Source organism: Gopherus evgoodei, chromosome 5, assembly GCF_007399415.2.
Source record: "Gopherus evgoodei ecotype Sinaloan lineage chromosome 5, rGopEvg1_v1.p, whole genome shotgun sequence".
NCBI classification, from domain to species: Eukaryota; Metazoa; Chordata; order Testudines; family Testudinidae; genus Gopherus; species Gopherus evgoodei.
In genome coordinates this window covers 118,940,856-118,955,157 of record NC_044326.1, presented here as the reverse complement: position 1 = coordinate 118,955,157, position 14,302 = coordinate 118,940,856, and the positions used below count along the sequence as shown (strand labels likewise).

The 14,302-nt window shown below is 42.2% G+C and overlaps 1 protein-coding gene across 2 annotated transcripts in view; it reads right to left on the bottom strand.

Annotated features, from left to right (window-relative positions):
* UNC5C (unc-5 netrin receptor C) overlaps positions 1–14,302 on the bottom strand; it is a 358,155-nt gene that overhangs the window by 54,983 nt on the left and 288,870 nt on the right. For both annotated transcript variants that reach the window (XM_030565104.1, XM_030565105.1), the window contains exons 5-7: positions 13,115–13,295; positions 10,429–10,596; positions 8,277–8,441 (exon numbers count right to left, since the gene is read on the bottom strand). In XM_030565104.1, the coding sequence (XP_030420964.1) occupies positions 8,277–8,441; positions 10,429–10,596; positions 13,115–13,295 (514 nt within the window). The remainder of the gene's footprint in view (positions 1–8,276; positions 8,442–10,428; positions 10,597–13,114; positions 13,296–14,302) is intronic.

The following is a 14,302-nucleotide window of genomic DNA, read 5'->3' as shown; positions in this document are numbered from 1 at the left end:
AGAAAGCCTTTTATGTCTGCACTAATGATGTCAAAGGTCAGATGTGACATCAGACATCCTAGAGATAATTCACCATAATTTATCTTGCATCTGAAGATCTTATTATTGACAAGTTTTGGAGTGAGACAACAGCATGGTGTTTGAGGTTTCGTGAATCTCTCCTAGTACTTACTCATTTGTTGACTCTGGCTTTTACCGAGAGTCTCTCTCTCCTTGGTGGTGAAGGGAAGATTGTGATATTCCATACTTAAGGCTGTAACTATGTTTTCATTATAAATTAGATTTCTGACCCTTAATTAAAATCCTTAGAAAGGTCCTTTCCCAGTTTAAGTTCACACATCACATGTGTGTGGGGAAGTGGGTGGAAGGGAAGAATAACTTTTTGCTAAAATTTGCTGTTAATTAGCCCAGGCAATTCTGACATTTGGAAGATTAATAGGTAAGTGGTTTGCCCTTTTGGCTAATTCTTATCACATATTTTGGGGGTCATGTCTCAAAATCCGAAAGACCTAGACACTTTAAATTGGGTTTGTAGAGCACAGACACACAAGCCTAGGATTTCATTTGAGTTTTCATATTAAGCTGACAATTCTTGGAGTTTGCTTTGCTTTGCCACTGTAGTGTGGTCAGGAGCTGAAGTGATGAAAGGGAGTGTCCAAATAGAGATGAGTGGCAGATGGCTTGGCAAAAGAAATGAAATTTGAAGAGAGATTTGAAAAAGGAGAATGAGATGCTAACCCTGCTGGAGAAGAGGCTCCTTCTGGCACAGGAGGAGGATATTCAGGCAGCTGTTTGGCAATATGCACCAGACTAAACAGCTCTATAAACTAAAGACCAGAATAATTCTTTTATTCTAGTTTTCTTACTTCTTACCCCAAGAGCGCCAATGACTTCAGAATTAGTGGATCAACATTATGTCTATTAGAGATTTCTTAAAATATTCAATTACAAACTGCTTCCTCCATTACAAGAGTTCACTGAGTTATGTACCTTCAGTCTTGCTGCTGCAGTTTAACCTTTGGGTTGATTCTGGGGCAAGGAATCAAAAGATTGGAATGACTCTGATGCTGACTTGCTGTTTGACCCATGGCAAGTCATGCAACCTCTCTGTGCCTTGCTAAGCCAAGTGAAGTGGGAATAGTGATACTTACCCATCTCTGTAAGGGGCTTTGAAATCTATGGCTGAGCGCTATGTATTATCATTATGTTATTATTAGGGCTGTAGCAAATTCACAGCCATGAAAAATGTGTCACGGACCATGAAATCTGGTCTCCCCCTGTGAAATGTGGTCTTGTGTGTTCTTTTACCCTATACTATACAGATTTCATGGAGGAGACCAGCATTTCTCAAATTGAGGGTCATGACCCAAAAGGGAGTTGCAAGGTTATTTTAGGGGGACTGTGGTATTGCCACCCTTTCTTCTGTGCTGCCTTCAGAGCTGGGTGGCTGGACAGTGGTGGTTACTGACTGAGGGCCCAGCTCTGCAGGCAGCAGCACATAAGGATGGCTATACCAGACCTGCCATCCTTACTTCTGTGCTGCTGCTGATGGCGGCACTCCCTTCAGAGCTGGGATCCCAGCCAATAGCTGCCGCTCTCCAGCAGCCCATCTCCGAAGGCAGTGCTGCTGCCAGCAGCAGCACAGAAGTAAGGGTAGTAGAGTCAAGACTCCTACAATGCAACACCATGAAATTTCAGATTCAAATAACTGAAATCATAAAATTTATTATTTTTAAAATCCTATGACCATGAAATTGACCAAAATGGACTGTGAACTTGATAGGGCCCTGGTTATTCTGTTTCTCTATCTGGGTCTGCATCAACAAGACATCTATTATCAGTTTACATGTCTTTCTCTTCATCTCTTCATCTAAGTGGAGAAGATCTTTTATTATTATATATTATCATTATTAGGCCTGGGGTATGAGGGAAAAATAAAGGAGAAAAGAAGAGAAGAGATAGGGAATTTACAATGATTAAAGATATACAGGAAGAATGTTTGGAGTTTCTTTCATATATGCATGCTGCTATGCTTAATATAAGTTGACATTTTCAATGCAGTCCAAAGGCTTTAGAAAAAATATCTTCTCTTAAAATTAATGGAGTGGTATAGTGCTCAAGTGGATTGGGAATCAGGAGTCCTGGGTCTATCCCCAGCTCTGCCATTGGCCTGCTGTGGGACCTTGGACAAGTTACTTCACCTCTCTGTCTCCTATTTTGCCTTTTGTCTATTTAGATCATAAGCTGTTTGAGCCAGGGATTGTTTCTCAGTACATGTTTGTACAGTGTCTAGCACAGAGGAACCTTGTTCTGAATTGGGGCCTTTTTGCATGAATATAATACAAACAATAGTAAGAAGATGTGTCCAAACTCATCAGAGCGCTTTGAAAATCTCACCCATTGTTTATTAGCAGGCTAAACAAACAGAATTGCAGATCTGGATGAATTTTATATCAAATAACAAATGCTACAGAAATCCTCCCCCCAGGAATGGAATGGAAGAAAAGATGAGAAGACCCTTTAAATTAAAGCAGCTCTTCCTGAAAGAGCTCAGCAAGGCTGGCAAGGTGGATACATTAGTATGCAGGGAGACTGAACATATTAAAAGTTGTTTCTCAACCCACATGCTTTTAATAAAGGATTTCCTTTCATTCTTTTACACACACACACTAGCTTCTGTTGTGATCTCCCTTGAGACAACTTTGCTTCCCTCCTTGATTCTGAAAAACATCCCCTTACTCTTCGCACACTGAAGTGCTCAGAAGTTCTCTAGGTTCTCATCAGGTTACTCTGGGCTACAATTCTTCACAGCACCTCTCCTTTTAAAAAAACCGAAAAGGGAAACATGCTTATTTCATCAGAAGATTCTAGTGTATTACATTGAACAAGCAGCACATGTGCAGAATATGTATGTTCCAGCAAGAAACTGCTGCAACAGAAAGCACAGCAGACATTAATACTAGGTTAACCTTTCTTCCTTCTCAAGAAGCAACTTATGTAATAGATGCCTGGCAGGAAAATGTGGACAAATGTGAAGTGTTAACCTTCTAATACATAAAGATGACAAATTATATACTCTTGTAAGACTGACATTACTATTATTAAAACAATGAATAATATGGAATATTTTGAATGTCAATAGAGTCCTGCAGGCAAGGATCTCAAAGCATTGTGATATTTAACCTAATCTCTGTGCTTCAAATGAGATATGCTGCAAATATGGTGGTAAATAATTTAACTACTGTGAGTGGTGCCAGTTTTTATTACACACACAGTAGACGATGTTGCTGAGGGCTTATTAATGCTATTACAATAAATTATTAAATTACTATAAAGACTCCTGCTAGGTGATACAATATATTTGGAGGTTTACAATAGTAACAGTTGTCCTAAATTTTCACTGCAGTTACTTTTCTTTTTCAATCTGCCTCCTGTCTCTCTGCGGGCATGCTAGTTTAATGCTTATTCATTCTTTCATATTAAGGGAAAAATACTAGCTACTGAATAGGAGTGTGTGTGTACACTAGCAAGATCATTAGTCTGAATAAATGTGACAGCAGAGTTGCACCAGAAACACCATGGTTAGCAGTAAGCAGAAACTACAGCTTTGGGTGTAAAATACTGTAATTACAAGGGATGGGGAAGGCTCCACACTTTTCATCCCCACACAGAAATCGATAGTGGTATAGACTGCTGCTCTGTGTTGGAGTTGGGCAGACTGATGAAAGAGCTTATTGATTTGCCCAAGTGATGTTAGTGTAGTGAATAATAGACTGGAAGAGAAAGGGCTTGTAAATTAGACTGATTCAATCCAATATTTCCTGGGATATCTCTTTTATATATATTTTTTTACAAGTGAGTTTCTGTCAAAGCAATGGGTTAGTCGCTCCTGCTACAAGAAGCTATTTAATAATTCTTAGACCTCCACATTACTATATTTAATTGATATATCAGTTTTTGATGAAGACTGATTCTGGGAAGGAAGGGAGAAACTGCTCTAATGGGTAGAATCTGCATAGCATGCAATTAAGCAGCCAACAAAGTAGAAATCAGAAAAGAATCCAAGCACAGAGATGGCTTGATCTTGGGTCCTTTGGCTCTTATCCATGTGCCCACAAGGGAAAGCTGCTAGGAGTTCTTTGAAAATGTGTGATCTGGATTCAAAGGCCTCCAAGTTATGAAAAAAATCTAATTCCAACTCAATCCAGATGAAAATCTAATAATCCGTAATGAATTTCAGTGTGTTCCAGGAATGAAAAGGGTCCTGTGTTCCTCCCTAGCTCAGCACACAGATGCACTATGAGTTCATCTGGAGGAACCCAACGCTATACAGAAGTAAAAATAAAAGTGTTCTGAATGGATTTACATAAATTGAGAGAGAGAAAGAATAGCAGGCACAGAGTTAAAGTGTGGCAAATCAGTCTATTCAGCAGTGATGGATTATGGAGCAGGATTGTAAGTTTTACAGGTATATGAACCCCATATGTATAAAGACATTACCATTAAACTCCAACACTGAGGGACAATCTCAACCCCTGGAGCTAAGGAGATCAATATGCAACTGTATATTATTTTCATTTCCTCCCACCCTCCATATACATATAAAAATGCAGAGTGGGTTTCACATTAGCATCGCCCTCTCTCCTTTCGAAGATCTGTGCTTTACTCCCAGCAGTCACTTTCACAAATAAAATGCAATATACCATCTACATAAAAATGGGATCCCTACAGGGGCTTTTATTCTGCAGCAGCATTATGAATTTGTTTTCATGAGATTTCTACTGAAATGACTCTGCTTATGCATATACCCAAAGATGACACACACCTGTCTAAATATAATCTGGTAATAAAGAGCTCTTTAGAGTGGAGATGGTTTCTTTTCTTGCTAATTTACCATAATGGCTCATTCACACCACTGGAGTTAAGGATACATTAGCTTTCCCGCTACAAACCCATATTTTCAGGGTGTCATATAACTTTACTTTAGCATGACTTTTTTTTTTTTTTTTTTTTTTTTTTACTTTTAGAGAAAAGTTCAGCTTCTCTTTTCCTTCCCCCACAAAAATAGAAATGGAAAAATTACAGCTGGTTTCATGAAGCTGTCACTCAAAGCATCAAAACTCAAATGAAGAGGTGGCCATGTGGATGAGTCAGTTTTTGGTTAAACTGGAAAACTGAAGGCAAAATCATGTTTTGAGGTTGGATAGCTAGGGTTTCGATACAGATTTTTCTATGTCTAGGTCTCTTGTTCAAATCTAGCCCTGTTTGGTAGCGAGTGAAAATCATTGCATACTAGCTAATGGTATTTCTGTGGCCTATTTGAACATACAACTGTGAACATACAACCACTATACAGATACAACTGCAGCCCCTTGGGTGATGGAGAGCTGCAGCCAGGTGGAGAATCAGAAAGCAGTACAATAAAATGCAGAGGAGTGGAAGAAGGCAAATTTTGGCAAAGGCCATTGGAAACAACCACTGTTCTTATTATAAGTTCAGTAGATCTTTAATGAACCAGCAGTGCAGATAGGACCTCCATTTTTAATATATCATCTGAAAGACTCCGTGGGATGGTTGAGTTCCTTGAGAACAGGTGTCAAATTCACAAAAAAAAACCAGCATAACCCTTGACTATTGGGAACCTCTTGGCAGTCATAGTGGAGTGGCCAACACCGGGATCGTCCTGAAGACTGAACTCTCCTCTAAGTTTTAGCAGCTGAGGCACATTGGAGGGTCAGTGTGTTGAAACCTGTTGCCAATGCTGTACTTGTTCTGCGAACAGACAGCTTCTGTCTCCAGCGCTATCAGTCTGGCTTTAAATTCATTTAAATATAAAAAAGGAACAAAGTAATGTACCTAGAACCAATTCTGTGTGTGCAAATGAACAGTGCTAAAGGCCTATGGTCGGCTTTACTAGGTTGATTTTTTGAAAATGTTGGTTTTGAACTATAAAAGCTCTATCAGCCCCGAGACCCGTCTATCTGTGAGACTCTCTCTCCTGGGACCATCAGAGACAGTGGGCTGGAGCCTCTTTGGTATCAGAGAGGGAGGTCAACAGGCAAGGTATTCTCTGTAGGTCACCAAAGCTTTTCAACTCGATTCTTCCTCTGGTCTGAAAGAGCCCGAGTTTGTTAACCTTCAGGGAGAGCTGCAACATCCATCTTAACTTCCTGGCCCATAAGACGATGGGCCTAGCAATAATGATGATATGGGAAGCTGCTGGGGGTGTTTGGAGAGGTCAGTTCATTTTGTTCTATTTACATTTCTGGGAGTTTTGTTTGATCTGGGGTAACAGATGTGTCATTTGGTTAAAAAGTTGGATTTTTTAAAAGACTAGTCAGGGCACCCAGAGCATTGGATGGGTGCTTGTTTATGGCAGAGCTATAAATATCCAAATGAATAACTAAACAACAGGTTCTCTCTTCAAGTGATGCTATACTGGATATAGAATTCTAAATCTACACTACACAAAGAGGCAAACCCTGCCTCCTCTTCTGTGGGTGGGAAGGGCCCTGGCTGCAGGGAGACTGATACACTCCTATTGCACACCTTTATGACATAGACCCTCAGCTTCCACATTGCTGCATATAAGGGTGAGGAGTGGTAGCTTTAGAGAGCTCGAGATGCAAGCTACATGGATCCAATACCTGTTTCCTCCAAAGAGAGGGGGTACAAGAGTTGCAGAGACTACTGCATCCCTGTGGACTAAGAGGGAAGAATACTTCGCCCAAACCTCAGAGGAGATACCCTGCAGCAAGTCTGTTTACATGATCTTGACACAGGAAACAGTATTTTCCCATAAGGGAGTTTATTTATTCTGCAGGTGTTTCTAGCTAGTGTGTAATTATGTCTACTGTAGACAAGATTACCCCTGGCATCTGTGTGGGTGCACAGTTGGGGAAGAACATTGGAAGGAGCCTTCTTCCCTCCCCCAAGCACTCTACATATAGGCCAAGGACAATGTAAGTCCTTGCATTTGGGAGAGGTCAGAGGCTGCTCCTTCCTGGCCCCTGGGGGGTACAAAATTACCACAAAGGAAGCCATAACAGGACATAACTGTGGAGAATTGGGAAATATCTGTGGGGTTTTTTTATGTATATGGTGCATTATAATGTTTACGGTGGGCTACTTGATAAGGAGTTAGATCAGAAGGGGTTTTGTTACAGGGACCAAGTAGGAAAGGCAAAACAATGACACAGGTAAAAGTCCTTGAGGAAGGTGTTAACTGGATAATAACCCTCACCAGGCTCCAATCAAGCTAGAATGGTTTACTCTTCCCAAGGCTAAATCTAGGATCAAAAGAGGGTACTAAACCGTTACAGGACCCTAGGCCTAGGAAAGAGTGGGGGATTGATTTTGTTGAGAGAGGCTGCTCAGTGAATGCCAATGAGCACTGACAGGGATGCAAGCTGACTCCCAGACTATCAGTGAGTCGGGGTCTGCAGCTAGCAGGCTATAGAGAACAGAGGATACCAAGACTAAATTATATCTACCTAGGGCCTTCAGGGGAATGCCAAGCATAGGTAAGACATTGAACCTACTGGTCTCTGTTGTTTTAAATCCATTTATCTGAGTGCTTTGAACATTTTGGCAAAAAAGTCATCCTTTGTCTTGAAAAAGCTGCTTCTGTATCACTACATAATATTACTGTCCACCAACTCCTGAAGGGAAGTCTTATAGGTGCTATGCGAGGTGCTTGCGAGGTGTCAAATTGGGCAACCAGATGGGCATAACCTAGCACAACCACTCAGACAGTGGAAGGAACACAAGGTCCCATCCCAAAGAGAAGTAGAGTACAGACCTGTCACTTGAAAGTGGTGCACTTGGGGGGCTGGAAAAGGGTCTCAGAAAAGGCACAGACCATTACAATGGTCATGGCTCTACCTCCATTCTCCACCACCACACAAAACTGGTAAAGAATATTGAGAGGACTAGGCTGCACCATTTATTCCAGGGAGTTTACAGAGGATTTGCCTCAGATACACAATTCCTCCCTAAGCTTGCTGTAGGTGGTGAAGCTTTGCACCCAATTCAGACAATGCCTAGATGGCACAATTTTGCAGCACTGCACGTGGGTTATTTTGGTCATTCACTTAAATGTAGCTTTCTTCCTTATGTTGTTATGGTGCAGGATATTTCATTTAGATACTCTCCAGCTTCTGCTTAGAGGAGATTTTTATGGCAGGATAACATTCAAGCTTTAATTTGTTTTTTTTAAATGGCTATATTTTCCAAACTCCAAAGTCAATACAACAGATTAATATACTTCCACTTACTCTGCATACACAGCCCATCTGTGCAGTTCTTGGACTGCAGAACGAGACCCTCACAATCTTTCCCACCATTCTTCGGTGCTGGCGCTGTGCATTCCCTCCTGCGCCAATGGGTGCACTCTGTTCCACAGGTAGACCACTTACTCCACGCTGTCCATCTACCATCCACTGCGACAAAAAAGCGACATGACTTAGGAAGGTCAGAAAGAGAGAGATGCAAATATAGATAGAAGCAGAGAAAATGGTTGATTTTAAAAGATCTTTGTGAATTTAGCCCTTGTGAAAGCTGCCAGACTGACAGAACTAAGGACCAAAATCTTTACAGCACAGAACATAGAAATACAAGCTTCCTCTCACAGCCCTGCTAATTTGCCTCAAATTAGCCTTAGAAAGACCAACTGTAAGTGAATGAGGTAGTTCAGTCTCCATGGTCTTAGATATACATGCTTAGATTGCCAGCAAGGGTAATAATTAGTGCTAACAACAGTGGTGATTTTTTGATTTTGACATCTCTTCAGTCCAGTTGGGCCACCAAGTGCCCATTAGAAACTTACGTCTTTCAGTTAATACTTGTCTGGGTTGGATCCCAGCAGCTTATCGAGATGTTTAAGGCTTTCTGTCCCAGTAACAAGATCTAAGCCACTGAGTTACATAAAGAACTGACTTCAGGAAAAGAGTCAGTCAGCAGTTGTCTTGTGGAATTTATAGCTTTGGTAGAAGAACTAATTCTGGATTGAAATTTGTCCCCAAGTACTCATTCTTTCTCTCTTCTCCTCTCTTTTTTGAAATGGAAACAAAAGGAGGTTTCTCCATGGCTAAATTGTTTAAGAAGAAAAAAACTCCAAAGCCCAGAAATTTATGCTTTTTGGCACTTATGTACAGCAAAAGATTAAATTTGGCAAGAAATTATGCTGCGTTATGAAATCATCACTTTTCATATTCAGAGAAATGACTAAAGCCACTGAAATATTTCATTTGAAAAAAGAGGTTACTAGGCATAATCAGCAAAACTGTCAAGAATATGTACTCTGCACATGCAGTTTATTACCTGTGCTACAATCTGCATTTGTAAGCTAGTTGGTCATGTATTTAAAGGGACAGTGTGAAGATAAAAACCATGGCCAAGATTTTAAAATAACGGGTGCCTGAAGGTAGGCTCCCATATCCACAATTAGGTACCTACATTAGTGGACTAAAGTGGGATTTTGACAAGTGTTCAATATTAATCTGACCCTGCTCCCAGTGAAGTCAATACAATAACTCCCATTGATTTCAATGGGAGAAGAGTTAGGCCAATGCCGGGGCCCAAAAGTGCTGACTTTAATAGCTGGATCTACTAAATATTCGGACTAAAGAGGCTCAGCTAAGTGTCCAGAATTTGAAATGAACTTTCATTTCCCTGAGTTTCACCCATCACCAAGAGTCAGATTTTGATGCCCCTTACCCGTGCTGAGTAGTACCTTATTTCAACAGTAGTGCCATTGATTTCAATGCATAGGAAAGTGCTACTCAACACGAGTGAGGGATAGCAGAATTTTTCCCTCTAAAAGCCACCCAGAGCCCTTAAACAGTGTTGAATTAAATGATAAAGTACATATTTCATGGTTTAATTTTCTGGATTTTGATGCAATTTAAAATTATTTTAATGTGTGAATGCGTGGATAATTTTGATGTGAATGTTCTTGTCTTTGTTGACAGGCAAATGTGTATGCCAAGTTTAACATCCATAATCTAGATGTTTCAAATGCTCTACTCATCTTTACAGTGTAAACTGAGAAATTGGTATGCACAGAAAAGAATGTTACAAATCTGTTTGGTCAAAATAATATTCTATACTTAAATGCTAGTTTATTTCCACAGCTTTCAACAGATCAAGAGCTTTAGCTCTTAAGATTTGAAGCTGTAAATGTTACTCAAATCCCCCGAATTACAGGAACTGAGATGATGGTGCTAGCTTTGTGAAATAGTGGGATTTAATCTACTCTGTGCACAAGGTTTTATCTATTTATGTAACACAATTTAGTATTCATTCATTGAAATGCTGGATTTACCAGTAAAATAAAAGGAATGTTTATGATTAATAGTTACTTCCTAAAATACTTGTTGTTGGCAAACTAGATAATCACATCTGGGCTGTGGGACTTTCATACTATACCTGGGCACAGCGTGGTGCAAGTTATTTTTTGGATATTTTGGCCCTCACAAAAGGCACCACCATTGAGTGGGGCAGGGTTGGTGCAGGTCCTTGTGCGCTTCTGATAACCTCTTCCACAGCGACCATTACACACTGACCACTCAGTCCAGGTAGACCAGCCGCCATTGACTGAAAAGTGACAGGTGACAAAGAGCATTAAACAAACACAAATCCCCCTTTTTTAACCACTGTCTTTGTCAAAGTCCTAGAAATACCATTGCATGAAAAGTCCTTTCAGTTTCCTATACTATGGCTGCTGTGGATTTAAAATGCCCTCCTCTTCATATAGACCCAATATGGTCCAGCAATGAGCATCGATTTTTCTTTCTATAATTGCAATCACTGTAAGATCAAACAGCGCCTCTTGAACTTTGTAAGCCAAAATATATGCATCCTGAAAGCTGCATTGTATTTCACAGCAAGATAATCCAGTGTGTATAGCGGCTGTACGATAACTAGCGTTCAGATGTACCCGTCATCTATGCTTCTCTCTTTTGGGATGTGGTCTATCAGAAATTCAACATGTTACTTTCCGCTCTTCACAGCAACAGTTCACAGAATGCTAAGACAAGGGTATCCCTTGTTCACCAGTCCCAATGAGAGCCTTGCCTACAGAAGATGAGGAGCCCATCTGACAGGTACTCCGCCTGTTGGGCTGCTGGGAGTGAACTCACCAGTTATATAGTTCATCCTGATTTTAGGAAGATGGTTACTGCTTACCCTTTCTGTTATGAACGTCGATATGTGACACACATGGAGAACAAGATGGACAGGGACCAATACTGCCCCATACTGTGTAGCCATAATGATAAGCATTTAAACTGCTCAATTTTCCTAATCTCTCAATTTTGTAGTATTACCAGTCACACCACAGGTCTAAAATATCCCTGGGAGTGAGACAGGGTGACCAGGTGTCCCAATTTTATAGGAACAGTCTCGCTATTTGGGGATTTGTCTTATATAGGCCCCATAGGCATGCACAGCACATTTCATTAGGGTGTACACTCAGGGAATTTTTTTTTTTTTAAAGGTGAACGTCATAAAGGTTGGGGTGCGGGAGGGAGTGCAGGAAGGGGCTCAGGGCAAGGGATTGGGGCAGAGGAGGGGTGTGCAGTGTATGAGGGGGTTCAGGGAAGGGGGTTGGGGTGCAGGAGGGGTGCAGGGCGCAGGATGGAGCACAGCGCAGGGGGTTGGGGTACAGGAGGAGTGTGGGGTGCGACAGGGGGCTCATGGTAGGGAGTTGGAGAGCATGGGGGTGCAGGGTGCAGGGACTCTGGGCAGGGGGTTGGGGTGCAGGAGGGGTGTGAGGTGCAGGCAGGGGGCTCAGGGCAGCGAGTTGGGGGACGGGGTGCAGGAGGGGTTCAGGCTCCGGCGCAGCGCCGCTTACCTGCAGTGGTGCGCTCCCTGCCTGCCTGCCCTGGTTCCATGCCGCGCTGCTCACCATGTCTCTGCGCGGCCCCGGGGGAGGGGAGGGGAAAGGGTGCCACGCGCAGCCCTTGCCATGCCTCCAGGTACCTCACCTGAAGCTCCCATTGGCCACGGTTCCCCATTCCTGATCAATGGGAGCTGCGGGGGGCGATGCCTGGAGCAACGCATGGATCCCTCTGCCCTCACCCCCCTGGGGTCCCAGGGACGTGGCGCCATGCTAGCCGCTTCTGAGAGTGGCGCGGGGCCTGTGGCACCATGGGGTACAAATCCCGTGGGCCAGATCCAAAGCCCTGAGGGGCCAGATCAGGCCTGTGGGCGTTAGGGTGTGCCTGGGCACACTCGGCACATGACGTGTGCATGCCTATGATGGGCGCCTATTACGCCCTACCCCAGTCCCAATTTTTCACATTTGCTACCCTACAGTGAGAACACAGGCAATGGCTGCTCCCCAACATAGGTCTCCCGATTGTGCCCCCACCTGCACGACTCACTCTCAATAAGTGTTTCAGTGACAGCTTAAATTACGCTTTTAGAGAATCTAACTGTGTGTGTTTGGAAAAATTTGTGTATGGTGAAATTTGTGCCATTAAAGTATTCATCACGATCACAACACAGAATGCTTGTGCCATGTCCATCCTCTGCATCACAAATGCTGCTAATCAACTCCATTCAGCTAGTTTGCTATAGAACGGAACTAAAAAGCCCTCACTGTACCTTTAGGGATGCAACTGCTTACAATTAAGCATAACTGCTACCCTGGCTATGAAGTGAATGAATGCTCAGGGTAATCATAGGGATTTTTTTTTCCATTTGTCTGTCCTGTAATTAAATTGATTGTAATGAACACAATGTGCTGGTGTATCATTAGAGCAGCTTCTGTCCCTGTGGGTACATTCTGCCTCAAAAATACCAAGAGCAATAACTTCATGGAAGGCAGACCTAGCTTTCTGACTGAGGCTATTTTATGGGGGCAGAGTGGACATGGGTGTAGAGTAAGGGAATGCGGAGACAGGGCAATCACACTTAGTCTGGATGAGGGCCACATTGGCAGCCTGGCCATGCTAATTAAGATAGCGCATTACAATCAGGAACTTGTAGTTTCCACAGACCTCACTTCTGCACCAAAGATGGTGGCAGCGGCATCACAGAACTACACAGACCACTTCTGCACATAGATCGAAGTGAAGCCTGTAAGTAAGAAGGACAATGCATTGCTTACCATAGACAATTACAGTGGCAGTAGTGCTTTTCCTCTTGGCGACAATGTTTTTGGCGACACAGGTGTAATTAGCTGTGTCAGAAAGACGTGCCTGCTTGATGATCAGGTTGTGATCAATGGTGATGTAAAAATTCCGATCTTCGATAGGATCAATCACCTCTTCATTTTTCAACCACTCCACCTAAAAGTTTACAAGATACATGGTAAGGTTATCAGTCATCACCATGCCAATCCACAGAGGCTTTAACCTCTGGATGTGTGCAATATTCAATTATTTTGCTCCTGCCAGAACCTGCTGTAAACTAAAGTATATTAGAGAATATTTAAATAAAGATGATACAAAGAGTTTGAAGCATCAGCATTGGTCATTGGGGGCAACATACAGAGTATAGGGGGACGCTGGTATTTGGAAATTGGTTAGCACATAACATGTACAGACTGTAAGGTCCCCAATGTGGGGTGTATGGTGGGTGGGATCAGGAAGCAGTAAGGAAGCAGTGAGGGTACATTGCTCATACAGTGGGTTATACGCAGTCATGGGTATAAGTAAGCGGGCTGGGTAATGGGGACAGGATGACCCTCACATGGTGGGATCCAGTTCAGTGGGTTTAGGGCTCAGGGGATATGATTCAGTAGGAGGGGGGTTATAGGCCTCCTCCCCCCCCGTGGGTGCACGAAACCACGCTGACAAGGACTCATGTGCTGAATGTTGCCTATTCTGCCAATATCACATTGCACTGAAATGAGAGGGTAGCCATCATGGAGCACAGCGTTCATTTCTTCCCCCATCTCACAGCTGCTTCTGCCTTCAAAATGTTCAATTATTTTTTTCAAAGGCTGCCCCTATTGTACATAACCAAATAGTTAATGTAGACTTTCAATATCTGATGGACAGTGTGAGGGACATAGATGTTGACCTTTCTTTAAAACCTTGTCTTAAATTGGGGATTTAAGGGAAAAAACATCTCCCACTGGTACACTAGCAAGCACTCTAATGTAATTATTTTTTTAGTTAAACACCCCAAACGTGAGGTAAATTATATATTTTCTTTTTTTACCGATCAGGATAAACTAAAAGAGGGACAGTTACCAGGGAACTGGGGAATACTAAAGAATACAAAATTGCTTATTTTTCTGCTTTATGTAAAGTATATTTTCAAAAAAATATTTCTATGTTAACAACATACG